The 23722-nt window shown below is 37.6% G+C and overlaps 1 protein-coding gene across 3 annotated transcripts; it reads left to right on the top strand.

Annotated features, from left to right (window-relative positions):
- The first annotated feature begins 1248 nt into the window (after positions 1 to 1248).
- On the top strand, positions 1249 to 14726 carry ZNF527 (zinc finger protein 527). Of its 3 annotated transcripts, none has more exons than XM_061174104.1 (6): positions 1249 to 1400; positions 3071 to 3192; positions 4144 to 4218; positions 5559 to 5685; positions 6315 to 6410; positions 12561 to 14726. In XM_061174104.1, the coding sequence occupies exons 3-6, from the start codon at positions 4186 to 4188 to the stop codon at positions 14132 to 14134; spliced, it is 1830 nt and encodes a 609-aa protein (XP_061030087.1). In that variant the 5' UTR covers positions 1249 to 1400; positions 3071 to 3192; positions 4144 to 4185; the 3' UTR covers positions 14135 to 14726. The 3 variants fall into 3 exon arrangements, with proteins under 3 accessions (XP_061030087.1, XP_061030088.1, XP_061030089.1); XM_061174105.1 differs by lacking the exon at positions 1249 to 1400 and adding an exon at positions 2939 to 2993; XM_061174106.1 differs by lacking the exons at positions 1249 to 1400; positions 3071 to 3192 and having other exon boundaries at positions 4155 to 4218; positions 5559 to 5675.
- Positions 14727 to 23722: the final 8996 nt, after the last annotated feature.

Consider the following 23722-nt stretch of genomic DNA (forward strand, 5'->3'; position numbering starts at 1 on the left):
ATCTGATCACTCTCAATATCTAATTAAATTCCTCATCCACCCAGGTGGTATCTGATCACTCTGGCCAGCCCTCAGCAAGAATCCTGTTGGTCAGTATAGTGAGAATTCCCCCCTACCCTTTATGTCTCCTCTTTGTAATTTTCCATGAACTGACCACCCCCCAACCCCAACTTGTTCCTTGCCTATAAATCCCCACTTGTTCTTGCTATATTTGGAATTGAGCCCAGTTCTATACTGAAGTCTCTTTCCCCCTATTGCAATAGTTCCTGAATTTAAAAAACAAAAACAAAAAACAACCCCCTCAACTACTGTTCAGCTCTGGTTTTCTTGAACATCACTCAGGGGTTCACATTCTTGTCCTCCTGACTGTGGACAGTTTTTCTTAAAGCTGGGCCCTAATTAAAGTTGTAAAGTGAAAAGGAGAAACAGCAATAAACCCCAGAGCTGTTGGCTACAACATTATAAATGGCTTTGGTGCAAATGAGCATCTTCCTACAACTGGAATATAATTACCCTCTGTGCCTGGCATCACATATGGGGCAATCAGAGAAGGGATAATAAAAATGAGGATAACACTGACCCCACCCATGGCCGGAGGTGAAGGGTTGGGTGGGGGTGGGAGAACAGTTAGACCTGGAGACAGGCTCACACACAGACACACAAACACTCTTCTCCCACGTACTCAACCCTAAAGACAAGCCCAGAAACACCGCCCATTATGGGTAAACTCCTGCGATCTCTGGGATAAGAACACAGTTACAGAAACGTCATGCCCAAAGTCAGCCACAGTTCCTCACACACCCACAATCACTCTCCCATTCTTGGCGTGACAGACCCACAATCTGTCACACAACGACCCACACTCACGGGGCGTGACTGAAAATACAGAAGCTCACTACACCGACAGAACCCGTCGCCCCGTGGTGAGCAAGTACAAAAGCGTGCAGCGACAGTCACACACACTAACCGCCCCACCTGAGCATTCAATAACAGTCACGGACGTGCGCAGCTTCACCATTCCCTCACACACAGTAGCCCAGAGTCATTTGAGTGCCCAAGATCGCCCAGGGTCGCACACAGCGCTCCGGGTACCCGCACCTGCGGCCGCGGTCACCTGTAGCGCAGGCGCGATGTCGAGACGTGCCTCGGGGCCCTCTGGGAAATGTTGTTCTTTCCGCAAAGAGGCCGAGGCGCAAAGCGTTCTGGGGCTCGTGGTCCGCAGGGTCGGAGGGAAAAGCTGAGTGGCTAGTCCAGGTTCCTGCAGCTGGAGTTTACACAGCCGAGCTCGGGGTCCCGCGCGCCTCAGTCCCCGCCCCGCTCCGCCCCGCAGGGGATTCTGGGAGGCGACGTCGCTGGTCTCGGGTCGTTGGGCGTGTTTCCAGAGCCAGCGGCGCCAGGAGGTGAGTAGGGCCTGGCTACGCGCGAGAGCCAGAGGGCAGGGCCGGGCTTGGGGTGGACCGGCAGGGAGCGGGATGGGGACCAGGAGGGCGCCGCCGAGGAGACTGTGTGACAGGCTGCGGGTGTGACAGGGTGTGATCTTCTGTGTCACCGTGTATGTGATTGTGCGCGACTGTGACCGTCTGTCTCCGGTATAAAACTCCGAGTCTGTGTGTGTTTGTGCGTGACTGTCTCCGCAGGTGTAACTGTGTTATTGTGTATGGGTTTGTGAGAGATTGCGGGTGTGACATTGTGTGTGTGTGTGTCGCTTTGTGGGTGTGTGTGTGACTGTGTTTGACCCCTTGTCCCTGTGGATGTAACTGCGTTTGAATGTGTGTGACAGAAGGTGTGATTACGTGCCCATGACCATCTGTCTCTGCAGGTATAATTTTGTGTGAGTAATTGTGGCAGGATGTGTGACTTTGTGTGGTATGTCACTATGCATGAGATTGTGTGTGACTGTCTCTCTCTTGGAGTAACTGTGTATCATCATTTCTATCTTTGTGTTAATACCACTGTGTATGTATGTGACATTACAGTCGCAATTATGTGACCACATATATGTGTGTGATTGGGTGAGAATTTGTATGTGTATGTCAGACCTAGTGTGTGACTGTGAGACACAGAAAGATTAAAATTACTCACCCACATTCACACAGTTACTAAGTGACAGAATCAGGACTTAAGCCCAGGCTATTTGGCTCCAGAGTCCTTGCTTTTAATTGCTAAACTCTCTTGATCTTTCCCACGCTGTGAGGGTGAAAAATGGGGGCCCTGAGTTCTGAGGGTGTTGGAGAGGATTGTCTGTGGTCTTGGACTGGGACCCTTCTGGACATGGAACTTAACCTGGGTCTCTTCGTTTGGTCCCATTGTGAGTAACAGAACCCAATCTAAAGGCACTGTAGTGAAACCATCCTCATATTGGCTGCCTTTGGGGGAGGAAAGCCCAACCTGAAAGCCCAGTCTTCCTCTCCTTAGGCCATGGAGTTTGAGATTTTAGGTTTGTCCTTGTCAAAACTCTTCCATGTTTGGTGCTGAGAGAGACTGATCCATGGCTCTTTTTCTCACATACCAAGTGAACTAAGTGTTTGGTTCTGACTTCACGTAACAAAGAAAAATGCTCTCATTTCCTTTTCAACTGTGTGTGTAAAATCTAAGTGGCAATAAGGGTGGCACTTCTCTATGCCAGGAGTTGGCTCAAGCAATCTTGACAGTGAGGAAAGGTTCTGACTGTTGGGTTGATTTGCCCAAGGTCATGTAGCCAATGAGGAAAGGAGTGGAGAGTCAGTGTGTGTCTGGGGGTCTATATAAAGCGCAAGTCTTTCCCAACACCTTTCAGAGACTGATGGTTCATCTCAAACTTGAAAAATATTATTCAAATGACACACAGCGATTTGAAACAGCAATTTAAAAACTATTTTTTTTATGCAGGTGCTACTTAGAGCTCCCAGGTGCTGAGAAGACTTCACTGATTCTCCTCTTGGGTTGCAAAGGCTTTTATGGACAAATTCAAGCTGCATTGCACTAAGGAAATAATTTACTTACAGATTGAGTTGGTTAGTGCAGAGTAGCCCAGAATTAGGGGGTTGTATATCTTAAATTCTAAGTCAAACACAACTGTCTTTGTTTTCAGAGTGAAGAAATGTTGGCTCTGAGAAGACAAGGAACTTGTTTCAGGCTGTGCAGTTTCTTGTTGGTTTGGTATTGAAATTTGTCAATGTTTGCCTCAGGCTGAATTTCTGTGGAGTAATAAAGGTAACACCTGCTGCCTCCGAATATGCTTCTCTGAAAAACATATAGCATTGATTTCTCAGGTTATGTTGACTATTTCCCATACAAACATTGTGGTCTCTTGAAAGAGGACCAGTTTTTGAGCCACACTGCAGTTTGACTCTTATGACTTGGAGTTAGCTGTTTAAGCTTTTTGAACCTCAATTGCACGTGGTGGTAAAATGGGGATAATAATACCTACCTTTTTTAAATAAGTAAGATTTGTTTATTTGTTTATCAAATATGTTTTTAGCACTTACAGTGGTTCTGGCATTATTCTAGCACTAGAGATATACCAGTGAACCCAACAAATCCTGGCTGTCTTAAATCTTATACTATTGTTTGGGAAGACAACAGTTAACAGAAAAAAAAAAAGTAACATGTCCAATGATGTTAAATGCTAAGAGGAAAAATAAATCAAGATAAGGAAAAATAATAACTGGGAGGGAGATTCTCTTTAGGTAGAATAGGGAGGTCCCTCCAATGTTGTAACAATTGAGCACAGATAAGAATGAAGAGAGGGAATGTGCCGTGTCCAGGCAGAAGGAAAAGCCAAGGCCACAGCCTTGAAAAAGGAGTGTGGACAGTGTTTGAGGAACTATAAGGAAATCTGTATGCCTGGAGTGGGGCTAATAAGGGGGAGAAGAGTGGGAAATGAGGTCTAAGGGGCAGCCAGGGCTAGATCATAAATTGTCTTATTGGCGATAGGATGGACTTTAGATTTTGTTGAGTTCAGGCTGTGTGTCCTTAATATTAGTCAGGACTTCAGGGGTTAAGTTCAACTTTGGCCTTTTTTCTCAGATCTTGGAACGGGGTAGGGCTGGTCCATGTAAAGAAACTAGGGACCATAAAGGGGCAAAAAACTCTGTGAGTCTCAGATCAGCAACATAGGGCTGCTCTGCCATTTTTTTTTCTTGTTTAACTCTCCCTTCTCAGGACTTTGTCCTCCAAAAGAGAAAACTGAAGAAGGAAGGAAGAATGGCTGTTGGACTATGTAAAGCCATGTCCCAGGTAAGTTGATGTTTTCACTTTGTTTCCAGAAATTCCACATCATTTTTCAGAACTTTGGGACCTCAGAGAGAGTCACAAGTAGCCCAGTGAGCACTCTCTTCACTTCTCTCTCTCCACTATTTGTTCATATAATCCTTCTACAAAACATTTAGTTGCTTTTTTTACTCAGTGTTGTGCTTAAATGTATGATGGAACAGAACTTTTCCTCTGTAGATGGATCACAATTTGTTGTGTTGGAGATGAATGCAAGTGAAATAAAGGATGGAGTGTGATTATCAAATAGGGAGGTCAGGGACGGCTTTTCTGAGAAAGTGACAGTTGAGCAAAGAAAAACCTGAGTGAAAGTAGGGAGTAAGTTTTGTGGAGATCTGGGGAAGAGCTTTAAAAAAGTAGAAGGAATAGCAAGTACAAAGTTACTGTGGTGGGAGCATGTTTGATATGTTCCAGGGATAGCAATAAGCCAGTATCCTCAGAGGGAAATGTGCACTGTGAGATCAGAGCAGTAGCTGGGGACCAAACTATGCAGGCCCTTAAAAGTCATGATCAGAACTTTGATTTTTGTTCTAAAGGTGAAGGAGAACCATTGGGGTGTTTGTGATGTGATTTGATTTATGTTTTAAAAGGAAAATAAATAGAGAAGTAAGAGTGGAAGCAGGGAGGCCAGTCAGGAGACTGCTGCAGTAATCCAGGTGGGAGGTGATAGCTGCCTGGACCATGGTGGTGGTATTGGAGCTGGTGAGATTCTGGGTGTATATTGGAGATAGAAAATATGGGATTTGATCAGGGATTGGTTGTGGAGTATGAGAGGAAGAAAGAAATCATGAATGACTACGAAGATTTTTGACCTGGGCAATTGTGTAAATGGTCATGCCATTTACTGAGATAGGAAGACAGGGTGGGATGAGATAAGAATCAAGAATTGAGTTCTAGATATATTAAATTCAAGAGACCTGTTGGATATCCAAGTAAAGTATTGATTATATACCTAGAGTTCAAGACTGGAGATGTGAATTTGAGAGTCATTAGTGTATTTAAAGCCATGGGACAGGATGAGATTATCTTGAGGGTAGGGTTGTGGCGAATGTAGATAGGAAAGAGGTCCAAGGACTGAGATTAAGGCATTCAATATAAGAGGCTGACAAGAAGAGGAGGAACCAGCAAAAGAGACTAAGAAGCACTGATGTAGAAGGAAAACCAGGAGAGTGTGGGTCCGGGGACTCAGTAGTAGAAAGCATTTCAAGGAGATGATCAACTGAGTTAAATTCTTCTGAGAGAGACTGAGGAAGATGCTAGGACCATATGGGAGTACTTGGCAAACAACATTTTTAAAAAAATTTCAGGGTTTGGTGACCTTCAGGGATGTGGCTCTAAATTTTTCCCAAGAGGAGTGGGAATGGCTGGACTCATCTCAGAAGGATTTGTACAGAGATGTCATGTTGGAGAACTACAGGAACTTGGTATGGCTTGGTAAGGATATGTATCCCCCGTAATTCAAATCTTCCCTATGAGGTGTTTTTGCTTCCTCCATTGGGAATATCTAGGGCATCTTAAATGCTCAGCTGGATTTCTACTTCGTGTTCCCAGGAAATTATTCAAAGTAGTTTCATAGAGTTATAAATGAGTATAGTTCCCTTTGCTCTAGAATGATGGTTTGGGATAGCAGCATTAGTATGGCGTGGGAATTTTTTTAATTGCAAATTATGGGGTCCCACTATAGACCTACAGAATCTGGGAATAGGCCTAATAGTCTGGGTTTTAATGAGCCCTCCAAGTGGTTCTGATGCCCATTAAAATTTGAGAACCACTGTGGCTTCTGATTCAGTAGGTCTGGGTTGGGGCAGCCTGAGACTTTGCATTTCTAATAAGTTCCTAGGTGATGGTTCTTCTGCTCTAGTACTTTGAGAACTGCTATGAAAGAGGCTTTGTCTTTCTCATTCTCCATTCAAGCATCTTTCCATTCTCTGGCCCTTCCTCTAATGGCCTTTCTTGCCTAATGACCAAGAGATTGAGTCTGAGTCTGGAACAGCAATAGCAAGTTGATTTGTTTATCTATCTGTCTGTCTTGCTGGCTCTCATTTTTCTTCTCCTGTAAACAGGACTTTCCATTTCTAAGCCCAACGTGATCTCCTTATTGGAGCAAGGGAAGAATCCTTGCATGGTGGAGAGAGAGATGTCAGATGGTCAATATGCAGGTGAGTGATGGGGAACAGGGAGGGCTGTTGTAAGGTGACAGCCCAAGTGGTCATAAGAAGACTGCCCTGCATTTGAGGAGGCTGTCCTGGGCTTCAGGGGGTCATTTCCTCTCTATTTCTATCAAGTTATATTCTCAATAATATTTCTACCTATACCCTGAATCTTGTTCCTTTTAAGTTCTTCTTTCCCCTTTATGAACAGAGTTATATACATTTCTAGATTTCTTTTTAGAGTTTTTATTTTTATCAAAGTTATTATCAAAGTTATGCATGCACATTGGTTGAAGAGACAAGTTGTTTTATAAGGCTTATTCCTTTAAAAAAGGAGGTCTCTTGCCCTGCTTCCCAGTTTCCCTCTCCCTAGAGGGATCCACTTTCTTTACTTTTGCAGCTTCTTTTGGTGTTTCCTTCATGCCTCTAATAAATATGTTTATGTTGCTATTTCTTGATTGTTTTTTTCAGGTTTAGTCCTCATCCAATATCTTCACTAAGAAAATAAGAATTTAGTACTTTCTTATCCTGAATCCAACATGTGTGTGAGCATGCACGCGCACACACACGATTTCTGTCTTCCTATCTCACCGATATCATAATTTTTTAAGTTTTATTTATTTTTTTAATTGAAGTGTAGTTGATTTACCACGTTGTGCCAATCTCTGCTGTACAGCAAAGTGACTCAGTTATACACATATGGACATTCTTTTTTTTTTATATTCTTTTCCATTATGGTTTATCACAGGATATTGAATATAGTTCCCTGTGCTATAAGTAGGACCTTGTTGTTTATCCATCCTATATATAATAGTTTACATCTGCTAATCCCACACTCCCAGTTCTTCCCTCCCCCACCCCCTCCCTCTTGGCAACCACAAGTCTGTTCTCTATGAGTCTGTTTCTGTTTTGTAGATAGGTTCATTTGTGCCATATTTTAGGTTCCACATATAAGTGATATCATATGGTATTTGTCTTTCTCTTTATGACTTATTATGGTAATCTCTTAGTTGCATCCATGTTGCTGCAAATAGCATTATTTCGTTCTTTTTTATGGCGGCGTAGTATTCCATTGTGTGTGTGTGTGTGTGTGTGTGTGTACGTACCACATCTTCTTTATCCTTTCATCTGTAGATGGACATTTAGGTTGTTTCCATGTCTTGGCTATTGTGAATAGTGCTGCTATGAATATAAGGGTGCATGTATCTTTTTGAATTATAGTTTTGTCCAGGTATATGCCCAGGAATGGGATTGCTGGATCATATGGTAATTCTATTTTTAGTTTTCTGAGGAACCTCCATACTGTTTTCCATAGTGGCTGCACCAACTTACATTCCCACCAACAGTGTAGGAGGGTTCCCTTTTCTCCACACCTTCTCCAGCATTTGTTATTTGTAGACTTTTTAATGATGGCCATTCTGACCGTTGTGAGGTGGTACCTCATTGTAGTTTTGATTTGCATTTCTCTAATAATTAGTGATGCTGAGCATCTTTTCATGGGCCTGCTTGCCATCTGTATGTCTTCTTTGGAGAAATGTCTATTAAGGTCTTCTGCCCATTTTTCGATTGAGTTGTTTGTTTTTTGTTGTTGAGTTGCATGAGCTGTTTGTATATTTTGGAGATTAAGCCCTTGTCGCATCATTTGCAAACATTTTCTCCCATTCCATAGGTTGTCTTTTGGGTTTTTTTTATGGTTTCCTTTGCTGTGCAAAAGCTTGTAAGTTTGATTAGGTCCCATACCAATATCTTAATTTTTATTGAATCACTGTTCAGTGTTTACATTATTATGGCTATTAAGTGCTAGTCGTAGCTGTGCTGTGCATATACCAAGATTACTTTTTCTGTAATTTTTATTTTTCTTGGCATTAATAATTATCTGGGGTTTTGTCTATTTTTTTTCCTTAGTTTTCTATATACATATTCCTAACTCAATTCTTAACTCCTGATCAATTGTTTAAATCTCTTAAGACACTCAGACACATTAGGTTATCTATTGATTTTACCTTCTTGGAGAAATCTCTCCAGAGTCTTCAGATATGCTTCACTCTAGACAAATGGCTCATTACATTTGCTTGCGTTCTATTTGGGTTTATCTAACGTTTTCTCATGACTAGATTGAGGTAGTGCATTTTTGAAAAGAGTGCCACAGAAATAATGTTGTATCCTTCTCAGTGAGTGCATCATACCAAAGGATTGATAATATTGATATATCTTATTATCAATGATGTTAATTTTCATCACTTGGTGAAGGTGGTATCTGCCTGGTTTCTCCATTGTAAAGTTACTATTTTTCTATTTATAATTAATAAATATTTGGGGAAGATACCTGATACTATTCAGTTTCTTCTGAGACTTTTGCCGACTAATTTTAGCATCCACAGCCCTGTTGGATCTTGTCTGCAACAATTACCACTGTTGTGGTATTGACCTGATGTTGACATTTTTATTTCCTTCTTTTCTTTACACATATTAACTAGGATTGTTCTGTCTGGAAGAGCTGTTTCATCTCTCCCATTTGTTTATATATTAAAATATTTCTTCATATTTATGGAATGATGGGGTTTTTTTTTTCCTGTGAGTTAAAACTACTGTATCATTATTTTGTTGCTCAAAGTGTTCCAGCTTTGACCATTGGGATCTTCTTCAAGTTGGTTCCTATGACCTTTTAACATGCCCCACTTCGTGGTTCCAGGTGTTCCAGGTTCATCTTGTTTTCCTTTCCCCAGCCTTGAATCAACCACTTCTCCAAGGAGCCCTGGTTCCTTTTATTGGGAAATGATGTTTAGAAACCAAGGTCTGGGTACTAGGTGTACTTATTGCTACTGGAAGTGATTTCTTCTAGGCCCTCACAGCAGATTGAGCTGGAAAATATATGTATGTATACCAACACACACTTCTAGACAGACACACACTTCTATATTTATTTCTGCCTCTATTTTTTTTTAATATATTAAATTATTGGTTTATATTGATACCTTGATTTTAGTCCTACCCTCCACAGGGTTTATCATAGCCTTTCTCCTTTACTTATTTGTAATTTCTCCTTCTGACAATGAGAAGCAATGTATTTAATTATTTGCTCAATTTAAGTATACACACAAAGTAGTTTCAGAATTTCTAACCTATTCCTCTGTGAGGAATAAATTTACTAAGTAGATTACATTATTTGTATTTAGGTACAAATGTACTTTTTTAGTCTTAAGTATTCAGTCAAAAACTATTTTGCAGAGTTACTTAGGTTAGTTCTTCTAGGTTCATTTGTTTCTGTTGATTCCTACTACATCCTGGTTGATTTCAATTTTTTTTTTTGTATCTGAAACATTACTGTGCTCCTAAGAATCAGACCTTTACAAGAATGTATCCTCAGAAAAGTGTTGCTCCCTCCTCATCCTTACTATCTTGTTTCTGTTCCCTACTTCTTCCTGCCCCTTTCTTACCTACCCCTTGTAGATCACCAGTCTTTATTTTCAGGTTTGTCCTTTTTATGTTTCTTTTGCACAAGTGAGCAGATATACCTGTAGATTTGCATTTGCTCTTTTTACTTAGCTATAATGACATGGTTTGAACTACGAGGGTCCACTTATATGTGAATTTTTTCAATAAATACTTACTACACGATCCGAGGTGGGTTGAATCCATGGATGCTGAACTGCAGATTTGGAGGGCTGACTGTAAAGTTATACCCATAGCCCCTGCATTGTTCGGGGGTCAGCTGTACAGGAAATCACTCCATATGAGTTCATGGAGAGCTTCCTCATTTTTCTAACAGCTGCAGAATACTCCATTCTGTGGATGTTATGGTAATTTATTCAATACTCTATAATGTGTGAACATTTGGGATGTTTGCAGTAGTTTACAATTACAGACAATGCTGCAATAAATAACCTTGTAAATATGTATGTTCCTTTTGTTGAGGCTTTATTTTCAGGGTTGTTTCGTAGATGTAGGTTTGCTAAGTAAGTGCATATGTAGTTTAGGAATTGCCAAATTTCTCCCCAAAAGGTTGTACCTGTCTGCTTTTTGTATTAGTTTCTTATGGCTGCTGTAACAAATTACCACAAATTTAGTGGCTGAAAACAACGCAAATTTATTATCATATAGCTCTGGATCCAGGTCAGAAGTTGAAAATGGGTCTTACAGGGCTGAAATCAAGATGTTAGCAGCCTGCCTTCCCTCTGAAGGCCCTCAGGGAGAATCTGTTTCTTGCCTTTTTATGCTTTCTTTAGGGCCTTTATCATCTTTTTATTTTCAACTTTGTAAAATCACCTTGTTTTAAACGTGAGCTTTATATGCAGTATAGAATTGAGTTTTGCTTTGTGAACCAATCTGGATATCATTTCAATTTAATAGGTGAAAGTCCAACCACGTTTTTGATATGTTTGGGCTTAATTCTGTACATTGTTTTGTGTTATATTTTCTGATTTTTACAGTTTTTAAAAAAGACTTTAACTTGTCTGTTTTCCTAGGCTTTTTTTTTGGTCGTGTAATACTATAGTTTTTATAATAATTAGAAAGATTCTTCTTTTGTTCTAGTGCCTTCAAGGTTATAGTGCTCTGTTTCTTTAGACAGTATTTATTCCTTCTATTACTTGATTGGTCAGCTTTAAAAACTAACCTTTGATTTTTTTAACCTGTTACAGATGAGTCAACAAGTAGCCTTATTATACTCCCCACCTTCTCTTCCCAAATTTTGTTACTTGTATGCTTTTTACAGTGTCCAGGCATATTATATTTACATGCTCTTGTGTCACATTTATCCCAACCTTTCCTTTTGTCTTAATTCTGTAGTTAAATATATTTAGTGTTTTCCACTAGGTCATTTTGCTGAAATTTCTCTGAACATCTCTGGATTGGCTGAAATCTGCTCTCTAGCAGTTTCCTCAAAAAGAGTTCATGCAAACAATGTCCCCCTAAGCTCTACCTTGTTCATAACTGGCCATTCTTTCCTTAAGTTGCTTATAGTATAGTATTGGTGTTGAATGTTGTTACAAAGAAGTCTGATGCCAGCTTGATATTTTCCCTTTATGTATAAGTGCCTTTATATTTTGTTCTGACCTCCTAGATGGTTCTTTCTTTCATTTTAAAGTCATTTTATCAGGACATGTTTTAGTCTTGACCATTTTGGGTCACTTTTTCCTGGTAGATATGTTCTCTCTCAGGATGGAGAGTCAAGTTTTTATTTCTGGAAATATTTTTTTCTTTTTTTACTGATGAAGTTAAAAATATAGGAAAGTATAGAGAATAATATAATAATATAGTAAAGGATTTCCTATTGATGAACAATTTTTGTATTTCTGAATTGCATACTTCATCATGTGTATTATTTATTTAATATACTGCTTGATTCAATTTTTAATATTTAAGAATTTTGCCTGTTATCCATGAGATTGGTCTGATATAAGAACGGTGAAATAGATCAGTGGAACAGTGAAGAATGTACAAAAATACACCCATGTATATATGAGAACTTAGTATTAGATAAAGGTGGTTTTTCAAATTAGTGGTACAAAAAGATTTTCTTAAAAGTTATGGATAATATTTGTATAATATTGGGTTTTGGAAAGTCTTTCTTAAAATGACATAAAGGCCAGGCTCTATAATGGAAAAATTGGAAGATTTGAGTTCATACAAATTTTTTAAAAATTTTATCAGAAGCATTATAAATCAAGATGACATGCGACAATAAAATTATAAATGAAGATGACATGTGATTTGAGGGAGAAAAATGCTCATAAAGCCTTAATGTCTTAAATTTATAATGACTTCTATAAACCACTTAAAAGAAATGCCAGTGTAATTAAAATATATGCAAAGTACGTGAATAAGGAATTCACCAAAGAAGAAACCACAAAATATATAAAAGGTACATAAATATATATGCAAATGCTCAATTTTATAATCAGAGAATTGCAAATTAAAACAATAATGAGGTACTCTTTACTTGTAAGGGCAAAGATTTTTAGAATGATGTTAGCCAGTGTGAATGAGTTTGAAGACATATTTCATGTTGCTGACAGGAATGTAAATTGATTAAAAAAAGTCAGAACCATGACTTTCTCCCCTCTTTCCCCCAAGTAAATTCTTTAATTTCTTTTATAACAGTTTTCTTTCTCCCTGCAAAGGTAAAAAGGAGACATTTGCTTTCTTGATATTTTTCAGAAGGGGACTCTTTGTATGAAATCAAGGCATTATCTCCAAAATGGTACATTGATGAAGAGGAAATATCCCAGGGGATGATAATGGAAAGACTTACAAGTTATGGCCTTGAATCCTCCAGTTTCAGAGAAGCCTGGAAATATGAGGGTGAATTTGAGCAGCATCAGGGAAATCAGGAGAGGCATTTCAGGCAAGTGACAACTCTTAAGGAAATCTCTGCCATGAAAAGAGACAATGAATATAATAATTCTGAGAGAAATGTTCTCTTGAACTCAGTACTTTTAACACAACAGAGAGTTCCCACAGTAGAGCAAGTACATAAATTTGATATTTATGATAAAATGTTCCCCCCAAATTCAGTTCTAACTGAACATAAAAGACTACATGCTGAGAAGGAATCTTTGATAGGTAATGAATGTGAAGAATTCAACCAGAGTACATACCTTAGTAAAGATGCAGAAATTCCTTCTGGGGAGAAACGTTACGAAAGTAATGATTTTTCAGATCTCTTAAGTTTCCACTCATTACTTACTCAACATCACACAACTCATCTTGGAAAATTATCCCATGGATATGTTGAATGTGGTGCTGCCTTTAGCTGTTACTCATTCTTTACTCAACCTCAGAGAATTCACAGTAGAGAGAAACCATACGCATGCAATGACTGTGGAAAAGCCTTTAGCCATGACTTCTTTCTCAGTGAGCATCAGAGAGCTCATACTGGGGAGAAACCATATGAATGTAAGGAATGTAACAAAGCTTTCAGACAGAGTGCGCACCTTGCTCAACATCAGAGAATCCACACTGGAGAGAAACCCTTTGCATGCAATGAATGTGGGAAGGCCTTTAGCCGTTATGCCTTCCTTGTGGAACATCAGAGAATTCACACAGGAGAGAAACCATATGAATGTAAGGAATGTAACAAAGCCTTCAGACAGAGTGCACACCTTAATCAACATCAGAGAATTCACACTGGAGAGAAACCCTATGAATGTAATCAATGTGGAAAAGCCTTCAGCAGACGCATAGCCCTTACTCTGCATCAAAGAATTCACACAGGAGAGAAACCCTTTAAATGTAATGAATGTGGAAAGACCTTTGGCTATCGCTCACACCTTAATCAACATCAGAGAATTCACACCGGTGAAAAGCCCTACGAGTGCATCAAATGTGGAAAGTTTTTTAGGACTGACTCACAACTTAATCGACATCATAGAATTCATACTGGAGAGAGACCTTTTGAATGCAGTAAATGTGGGAAAGCCTTCAGTGATGCTTTAGTTCTAATTCATCATAAGAGAAGTCATGCAGGAGAGAAACCCTATGAATGTAACAAATGTGGGAAGGCCTTCAGTTGTGGCTCATACCTTAATCAACATCAGAGAATTCATACTGGAGAGAAACCTTATGAATGTAATGAATGTGGGAAGGCTTTCCATCAGATCTTGTCCCTTAGGCTACACCAGAGAATTCATGCTGGAGAAAAACCCTATAACTGTAATGAATGTGGGAACAATTTTAGCTGTGCTTCAGCTCTTAGACGACATCAGAAAATTCATAATAGAGAAACTCTCTGATTATGTATAACAAGTATAAGAAAGAAAACATTTAGTCACCATTCAGTCCTTATTAAATAAATATCAGTGAGTTCTTCAGTTGGTAATTCTATGAATGTAGTACCTATGGAGAAGCCTTCAGTTCATGAGCATCCCTTATTTGAAATAGCCTGAGTAGTAGACATCTATTACTTTTGGATCTGTTCTGTACCCCATTTGAGACTTACCTCACCCTCAATGCATATCATTCTGATGAAATTGTTTAATCAGGGAGAGCAGTAGATTGCTCATAGGCAGGCCAATTATTTTCTTCAACCTCATGATAGATAAGGGATTTACAAATGTCCCTGTCTAGACCAGTAGAGTCCTAGGGGGTTATTGTTATGGGTAGTAAGAAAAGATTTTTTTTTCCCCACCCCGGAATTGCAAGTTTCAAGGATTTAGGTTAAAAACTCACCAGTAGCCTTTTTGCCACCACATGAAGAAAGCCTTCCCAGGATAAATCCAACACAAAGGAAAACTGAGGTCAGAGACAGAAATCTGAGGATGCTGTTTGATCTTCTGGATCCAGTCATGTCTGAAGTCTACACCATTTTTTACTTTTTCATTTTTGTGATCCAATAAATTTTCTTTTTTCTGCTTATGTTAATTTGATTTGGGTTTTTGCCTCTTGGAATCAGAGTCCTGACTCATACACCCCATGTTTGCTACACATGTGAGAAAGCCTTAATCTTTTATATGGCATAATTGTTTATCCTGAGTATAAACCTCATAAGTATATGAAAGTTAAATACACAGCCTTCATAAAGCTGAGAGAATTGTTACATTTTATTTGTTGATAAAAACTAATTTAGTATTCATTAGTCTGTTTCACAATAAGGTAGAATTTTTAAAAATTCACTTAGTAAAACTTATTACCAGGCTTTCTCATAGGGAATTAAAATCATTTGTGGCAGTGACTCACTATAGACCTTTAAAGAAAGATTGGCCAGCTAAGAGAATAATGGATCCATCAGTTTAATGAATGGCTCTTCATCTTAAAGGAATTATTTGATTTTCTACTTTCAGCGTGGGTTTAAACATATCATGTGATAGAATAAGATAGAATTGTAAATGAGGTCTTCTTTTGTGGGTGGGTTGTAAACTTGGTTTAAGAAGTTTATGGATAACTTCTTTGAAACTAGACATATTAGACAAGACATTGCTGGCAGACAAAAAGAATGAGCCATTTTCAACTAATGGTTAAAGTAAAGCAGTTGGAGCCTAAAATTTTTAGAGTATAAATCATTACTATTCAGAGTAATGAGGAACAGGAGGGTGTGGGGCAGTATATTCCTGTTTTATGTGAGTGGATATACGAAGGTAAACTTTAATATGGAGATGTTGCCACTTTGAACAGTTAGAACCAGTTATAATCTTGGGCATTGTCTGGAGAGCATCTATAAAAACAGATCAGGACAAATGAATTATGAAAAAGTGAAGGATTTACATGTGAATATATGTGCGTGGAGCAAAACATTGACTACTAATATAAATGTCTTTAATAGTCAATTTATACTTATATCTAATAAAAATCTGAAAATTATTTTTCTTAAATATTAAGACAAATTCCCTTTGAACAACTTAAATTACAGATCTAGTATAATTGAATACTTCAAACCTTGAACAGAAACAAATATAATGGTTTTAAAACACTGCCAAACTTGCATTATATCTATAATATATTAATAATCGTAAGCTAAATTCATGTAATCATTCCTTTATTCTCTCATACTTTCTGGGGGTATAGGAACACTTATTTTAATATGTTCTAAGGGTTTAGTTTTAACTTACATCAGAAAGCTCCTCAGGGTTACTCTAAACTTACTAAGCTTAAAGGAAAAAAAATAATAACTCAGACCAGTGATGAGTCTGAGTTGTTCACTAATTGATTCTTGATCTAAGTATGGCACCTGATTTCTTCCTCCAAGGTGATATAAACCCAAGCCACTGATTCTGTTTTTACAGTTAAACTTCACTTGTAATGTTGATAAAATCTGTTACACCCATGCCTTTAGCACAGGTGTTTGTATTTTACAATCTGATGTTTCTCCTCACAATGAGGTACCTAAATTTTGTTTATCTGCAACTATACAATCCATTGTCTTATTGTGATATATTGACTTGATCTTTTAGCATTATTAAAAACTCATGCTTTATTAGTACCTTATAGATATTAGGACCAGCTAGAGATTTCCTATCCTAAGAGATAAGAGTTTGAGTCTGTTTAGTTAATTATCTTTAGGACATGAACTAATCCATTTAGAACACACTGGTTAAACCTTTTCTACTTGGTTGAGTGTGATCAATGACAATGACTTTTTGGATTTCTTTTTTAATCTGGTTATTGTGCTGAACATATCTTTCTGCCTTGTTACAGTTTATGCAGTTTTTGCTTGTCATATAGAAGAGTTTTCTTTATTTACTCTTTCTTAAGTAGAAGGTTTGTATTTGTGTGTTTATGTGTATGTGTTTTATTTAAAATTTTTGTATTGAACACCTACTCTGTGCCAGGCTTTGTTCTAATCCAGGCTTTGGAGGTAACAGTTGTGAGTTAAACAGAAAAAAATCCTTGCCTTCATAGAGCTAATTTCTAGTGAAGAAGATAGACAATAAAAAATATATATAAGTAAAACATATACTATATAAGAGAGTAACTTCTAAGGAGAAAAAGATGAAGGAAGAGCTGGGTGAGCAGGTTGATATTTTAGATTGTGTGGCCAGTGAAGTCCTCTTTTGAAGTTAACTTTTGATTAAAGACCTGGGAGAGATGAGAGATCTGTCTATTCATGCTACATATACACGTACACACATATACACATGTATAGGCCTTATCTACCTAATGGAAAGGAAATGCATATATGTATATGTATGTGTGTGTATATATATGTTTTATACTTTGTTCTTACTAAATTCTCATTTTATTATGCCTCTGTATTTGTGTATTGCATTTTAACATTTTTCTTTTTAGTCTCATGAACTCATGGCCTTCTACAGTCTTAACACATTTTAATTATAATGTATATATATATTTTGATGCTCAAATTATCAGAATTTAGCCATTGGGGCCACTTTAAGCTAACTCCTTGCTCCCTTCAGCACTGCCCTGACATCTCTGCAAGCAACTTTACTTTCTGGCAATAATAGGATATTCCAGACCCATCCTAAATGTTTTCTGTCCAAAGTTAGCTACCTTCCAAGGAATTTAGGGAGGGAGAAAACAAGCATATACTTTTGAAATGAGACAAGCTGGGACCTGGAACCTGGCACCCTTTGCTACAGTGCATGCACCTGGACAAATGTCTCTTGGAGCAACAGAATACAAAAAAAACTATATAGGACTAAAAATAACTGCATGCATGCGCAGTTGGGGCAAATTATGAACAACAAGATACAAAAAAACCCAACTGCCACTTCTGAGGTGTCGAGGGCAAAATCAGGGTACTGCACATAATCCCTGCACACAGCACCACCAAGGAGGTGGGCCGACCACCTAAGCCACCCTTCCAGCCTGACCCTCACCCCGTTTAGGGATCAGCTCACACCCCCACGCACACACCAAGAGCGAGCAAGGGCATCTGTTACTTGTTTTCGCTCCCTTGTGCTGCAGCATGAGTCCCAATAAAGCCTTGCCTGAATTTCTCATCTGGCCTCTTAGCAATTTCTATTAATTAAGGAGTCCAAGAACCTTGGTCAGGAACAGAGAGAGGTTATGAAATCAGAAATAGAAGTCTTCAAATAATTTTTCTCAGCAAAAGGTCTTGCTAGATGGATTTGGGGGCCTGAGAAAGAGTCTAAAGTAAGATTGCATTTTCCTTATATACTATATTTTCTAATTTCTATTGTTCCTCTTGCCCAAGAAGAAAAAGATGGCCCACAGTAGAGCTCATTTTAATAAGAAATATATATTAATTACTCTATAAAACTTGAACTTGTTTTAGGATTTGTGAACATTGTTTCAATAACATTGTTAAAAAACAACCATTTGAAAATTGATGATAATTTAAAATTGCCTCGACTGATGTAAATGAGTCAAAAGGAAATGTGGCTAAGCTGCTTCAGGTGTGTTAAAATTCCACTTGCTCTCTTCCTCCTAATAGAAGGTTTTCTTTCTTTTTAAAAGTATTTCAGACATCTCTTCCTGAGCAAGTGCAAAGGTTTATGTGATGTATTGATAGAAGTAAATTTTCCATGGAGTCCTGTACCCTTTTAGCAGTTACTGTATTTGGATGCTAGGACTGCACATGAATTGGGGGCAAAATTGCTGCTATTATGATTGGGTCCCTTTTAGAGACAGCTGGAAAAAATGTTTCCTTTTTAGAGCATCATTTCACATTGATTCTAGTTCTTAAAATATTTACTTTACCCTACTTTATTCACAGAGCTCGGGACAGGGAGACAATAAATTGTATGATAGAGAAAAGCAGATTGCTTGAAGCCATGAGTTGAGGCTACTTCAGTGACAGAAGAATGAGTCACTTTCCTGGTCAGCTTTCTTAAGGCATTTGCGTGGGGGAATTTCTCACATGTTCTTCCAGAAAGAGTAGTGGAAGTATCCACTCTTTTGATTATTGGCACATGTATAGATGTTGGCGTTAGACCTTCACATGGATGTCAGGTCTTTTAGTTGGGAGAACCTGAAAAGGTGATTATACTTCTTTCAGACTCAGTTTGGTTATCTGTAAAACTAAAATAATTACAGCCTTCCACGTTTTTGTGAGGATTACTTGACTGTAATATATGTAAAAAGTTAACATGGCAATTATTAATGATGAAATTAAGTAGGAAGTTGAATTGCATGCCTGAGAGCCAGCTGCTTATATGAGACAGAATTGCAAATTCAGCCCCTGTGTCCTGTTTCCCAGTGTGTGGAGTCTCAAACAGCTGTGCTCCTAGCCCTTCTCTCTGATCCTGGAGAGGGAACTGCAGTTCCAGAGTCGCTTCAGAGCTCCCTGTTGGGATATTTGGGGCTGTTAGGACTCTGCCTTCTATTAAAATAGAGGCCAGGAAGGGTATGGCTCTCGGTTTTTAAATTTTGCATTTATATTTTTGGATCTCAATTCCTAGTATATTACCAAAATTGTTTAGTCTAACACTCATTTCTTGGTTCTTCCCCCCGTCGCTCCCAATTCCTAATCTCCCCCATGGGCACATACACAGCTATGTTTGGTATGCATCCTTAAATGTGTATATATCCCCTATCAAATAAGTCATGTTGTGTGTTTGAAATTTATATTATTGGTATTATGCTATAAAAGTGTCACTTTTTTCTACTCAGTACCATATTTTGGATTGATCATGTTATTCTGTGCACAGTGCTGTTATGCTATTCAGTGCTTCTAACATTTGCATAGTAATTCATAGTAAATGTTTACTACTTTTAATTTATTCATTTCTGCATACAACTCGTGGCTGGCACAAAGAACATCCTGGTATTTGTCCCCTTGTGGACCTGAACTAGATTAGACTACTTGCTGTAGAATATTGTGCAAAGGATTTTTTTGCACAATGTTATGAGGTACAACCAGATTACTTTCTAAAATGGCTGCAACTATTTACATTCTCCCCAAGAGCACCTCTGTGTCCTTGTAAACACTTGATAAGATTTATCTTCCTTGAATGTTTTAGTTTGCATTATTGTTATTGACTACTGGTGAGTTGAAGTTATATCTCTATACTTCCTCATCATTTGGACCTTCTATCAAGTGGGTCTTTATTTTTTTAACCATGTTTAACTCTTATCAAATAGGTCATCAAATCTATTTACAAAAGTTTAGTTAAAATGTACTTGTAAGTCCATCTGGGCTTTAGGCTTTTCTTCTTTTGAGGGGATGTTTCTATACTATTTCAGTGTATCAGATTTATTCAAATTTTGTTTCTTGTGCCAACTTTGGTATTTTATATTTTCTAGAAATGTATTCATTTTGTTTAGGTTGTCAAATTTGTTTGCAAATAGTCATTCATAAGATTCTTTTATAATCTAACTTCATTTGGATTCTTACTCATTTTCTCATTTACATCTTTGCTCTTTTATTTTTATCAGCTTTGACAGAGGTTTACATAACTTACTGATCATTGATCTTCAAAAAAAAACCTATCTCTTGGCTTTGTTATCCTTTTCTCTTATTTTTCCTAATTCTTTATTGATTTCTTCTGCCCTTTATGTTTGTCATTTAATTCTTTTTTGAGTGTGCTCTGTCCTCTTAATTTACATTTTTTTAAGCATCTTTATTGGAGTATAATTGCTTTACAATGGTGTGTTAGTTTCTGCTTTATAACAAAGTGAATCAGCTATACATATACATATATCCCCATATCTCCTCCCTCTTGCGTCTCCCTCCCACCCTCCCTATCCCAACCCTCTAGGTGGTCACAAAGCACCAAGCTGATCTCCCTGTGCTATGCGGCTGCTTCCCACTATCGTTTTTACATTTGGTAGTGTATATATGTCCATGCCACTCTCTCACTTCGTCCCAGCTTACCCTTCCCACTCCCCGTGTCCTCAAGTCCATTCTCTATGTCTGTGTCTTTATTCCTGTCCTGCCCCTAGCTTCTTCAGAAGCTTTTTTTTTTTTTTTAAGATTCCATATATATGTGTTAGCATACGATATTTGTTTTTCTCTTTCTGACTTACTTCACTCTGTATGACAGACTCTGGGTCCACCCACCTCACTACAAATAACTCAATTTCGTTTCTTTTTATGGCTGAGTAATACTCCATTGTATATTCCAAATCTGCATTTTTGAATTGAGAATTTAGTTTTTTGTTTTCCCTGAAAATGTACTTAAGTTGTATGTTTCCCTCTACTACATAAGTTGTGTCCTATAGTTTTGGCATTTAGCGTTTTCATTGTTGTATTCTGTCCTATGCTGTTGCATTATGCATTTCCACATGTTTTGTAATTTATGTTAGGGGTTCCTCTTTAACTCACAATTCTTGGCTATCTTTTTGTTATTTGTTTCTAATGCTATTACATTAGAGGTTTATATTAATTCTTTGGAATTGAATGAGTCTTCCTTTATAGCCTCATATGTAATCAATTTTTATAACTGTTACATGTATATTCAAAAAGTATATGTATTTTGAGCTTTTGAGTGTAAATTTCTCATCTGTTAGGGCAAACCATTAAACTACTGGATCTTTATCAATCTGATAAGTGGGAAATTATATTCCAGTGTAGTTTTTATTTGCTTTTTTCTTATTATGAATGGGTTTGAGCTTCTTGTCTGTGAATTGTCTATATTTCTTGCCCAATATTCAATTGGAAAGTGACCTTTTACTTATATAGTAGGGAAGTTAGCTCCTTATGATGTGATTTGCAAATTTTTTTCCAGTGTATTATTTGTTTTTTGAATTTGCTTACAGTCCTCTTTTGCCATGCAAAATTGATTTTTATGTTATCTAATTTACCAGTATTTTCTTTTAAGGCTCTTAAGTTTTGATTCATATTTAAAAGGCCTACATCTTGAGACAATTTAATACGTTTCACATGATTTCTCCTTCTGTGCTTTCATTTTTTTTACATTTTAAGTTTTTTCGTAAGAATCTCATTCTACCCCCCTATGACTACCCCATTTCTCAGCATCATTTACAAATAATCCACCTTTCCCACTTATTGTAAATGTCAACTCAAGCATATACTAAATAAACAGATGTAGTTTGGTACATTTATGTATTTCCTATTCTTTTAATACCTGTTATATTAAGTCTACTATCTCTTGTCAATTGTTTTCAGAGAGGGGGTTTTGCCATCTCTGGCTATAATTGTGAATTTGTCTGTTTTTCTTTTTTGGTTCTATAAGCTTTTGCTTTATGTGTTTTGAAGTTCTTGTATTAAATGCCTAAACCTTTGGGATTATTATGTACTCTTAACTAATATATCCCCGTATCATTACAAAATGAACTTCTTAGTCCCTGGCAATATTCTTTGCTCCCAAACCTACTTTATCTGATATTAATATACACACTCTAGCTTTCTTTTAATTAGTCTTAGCATAGCATATCTTTTCCCATCCTTTTACTTTTAACCTATTTGTGTCTTTCTATTTAAAATGCGTTTCTCATGAAGAGCATACAATTGGGTATTGTTTTTAAAACTCAGTCTGCAAATCTCTGCTGTTTAATTGCAGTGTTTACACCATTCACATTTAAAAAATTGTTGAAGTGAAATTTACATAATATGAAAATAGCCATTTTTAAGTGAACAATTTAGTAGTATTTAGTACATTCACAATGTTTTTCATCCACCACCTGTCTAGTTCCAAAACATTTTCATCATTCCAAAGTAAAACCCCTTACCCATTAAGCAGTTTCTCCTCATTCTCCCCTCAGCCCCACTAAGGCAACCACTAATCTGCATTCTGTCTCTATGGATATATTTGTTTTGGATATTTCATATAAATGGAATCATACAATATGTGACGTTTTGTATATGGCTTCCTTAGCATAATGTTTTGCAGGTTCGTCCATGTAAGCATTATTTGTACTTCAGTTTTTTTATGGTTGACTAATATTCCACTGTATGTATGTACCACATTTTGTTTATCTGTTCATTGTTGGATGTTTGGGATATTTACACCTTTTGGCTATTGTGAATAGTGCTGCTGTGAACATGTGTGTACTTGTACTTGTTTTCAGTTCTTTGGGTATATACCTAGGAGTGGAATTGTTGAATCATATGGTAATTCTGTGCTTAACTTTTTGAGGAACTGCCAAATTGCTGTCTACAGTAGCTGAAGCATTTTACATTCCCACCAGCAGTATACAAGGTTTCCAGTTTTTCCACATCCTAACACTTATTTTCCTTTTTTAAGAATTATAGCCATCCTAGTGGATGTGAAGTGGCACTTCGTGTGGTTTTGATTTGCATTTCCCTAATGACTAATGATGTTAAGCATCGTTTTGTGTGCTTGTTGGCCATTTGTATATCTTCTTTGGAGAAATGTCTATTCAAGTCCTTTGCCCAAATTTTAATTGGGTTGTCTTTTTGTTGTTGAGTCATAAAAAGTTATTTATATATATTGGATACTAGACCCTTATCCTATACATAATTTGCAAATAGTCTCCCTTTCTGTCGGTTATCTTTTCACCTTCTTGATGTCTTTTGATGCACAAAAGTTAATTTTTATTTTTATGACGTCCATCTTACCCAACCAATGAGATGTGAGCAAAAGGGATGATTATCATTTCTGTGCCTGCTTTATCTGCCCTTCCTCTACCCTATTTGTGGGAGATATTGAGAATTTTAATACTCACCTTTGCCCCAAAGATGGAAACTACTTGTTCAGGAAGGCAGAGCTATCCCACCAGTCCTGGACTGCTCACCCTTAGACTCTTACATGAGGGAGAAATGTATGATATTTAGGTCACAGTATTTTGGGGTCTTTATTATATCAGCATAATCTACACCCTAACTTATACAACTCCAGTGTGCCATACAAATATTACCATTTTCTCTTCGTGCCATGATAAAGGTTGGGAAGCATCATGATCTGCACCATTTCTTCTTGGTCCCTTTTGCTAGCCCCTCCTCAGTGTCATAAAGGGGAAAATCCTTTCTCTCGTATCCA

The sequence above is a fragment of the Eubalaena glacialis genome, chromosome 18 (genome assembly GCF_028564815.1).
Source record: "Eubalaena glacialis isolate mEubGla1 chromosome 18, mEubGla1.1.hap2.+ XY, whole genome shotgun sequence".
In the NCBI taxonomy this organism is placed as follows: Eukaryota; Metazoa; Chordata; class Mammalia; order Artiodactyla; family Balaenidae; genus Eubalaena; species Eubalaena glacialis.

Excerpts from the sequence above, each read along its gene's own strand:
- ZNF527 (XM_061174104.1), top strand. The coding sequence starts at position 4,186 with ATGGCTGTTGGACTATGTAAAGCCATGTCCCAG. Across the intron at positions 4,219-5,558 it reads TATGTAAAGCCATGTCCCAG|GGTTTGGTGACCTTCAGGGA; the intron begins GTAAGTTGATGT and ends AAAAAATTTCAG. Across the intron at positions 5,686-6,314 it reads CAGGAACTTGGTATGGCTTG|GACTTTCCATTTCTAAGCCC; the intron begins GTAAGGATATGT and ends TCCTGTAAACAG.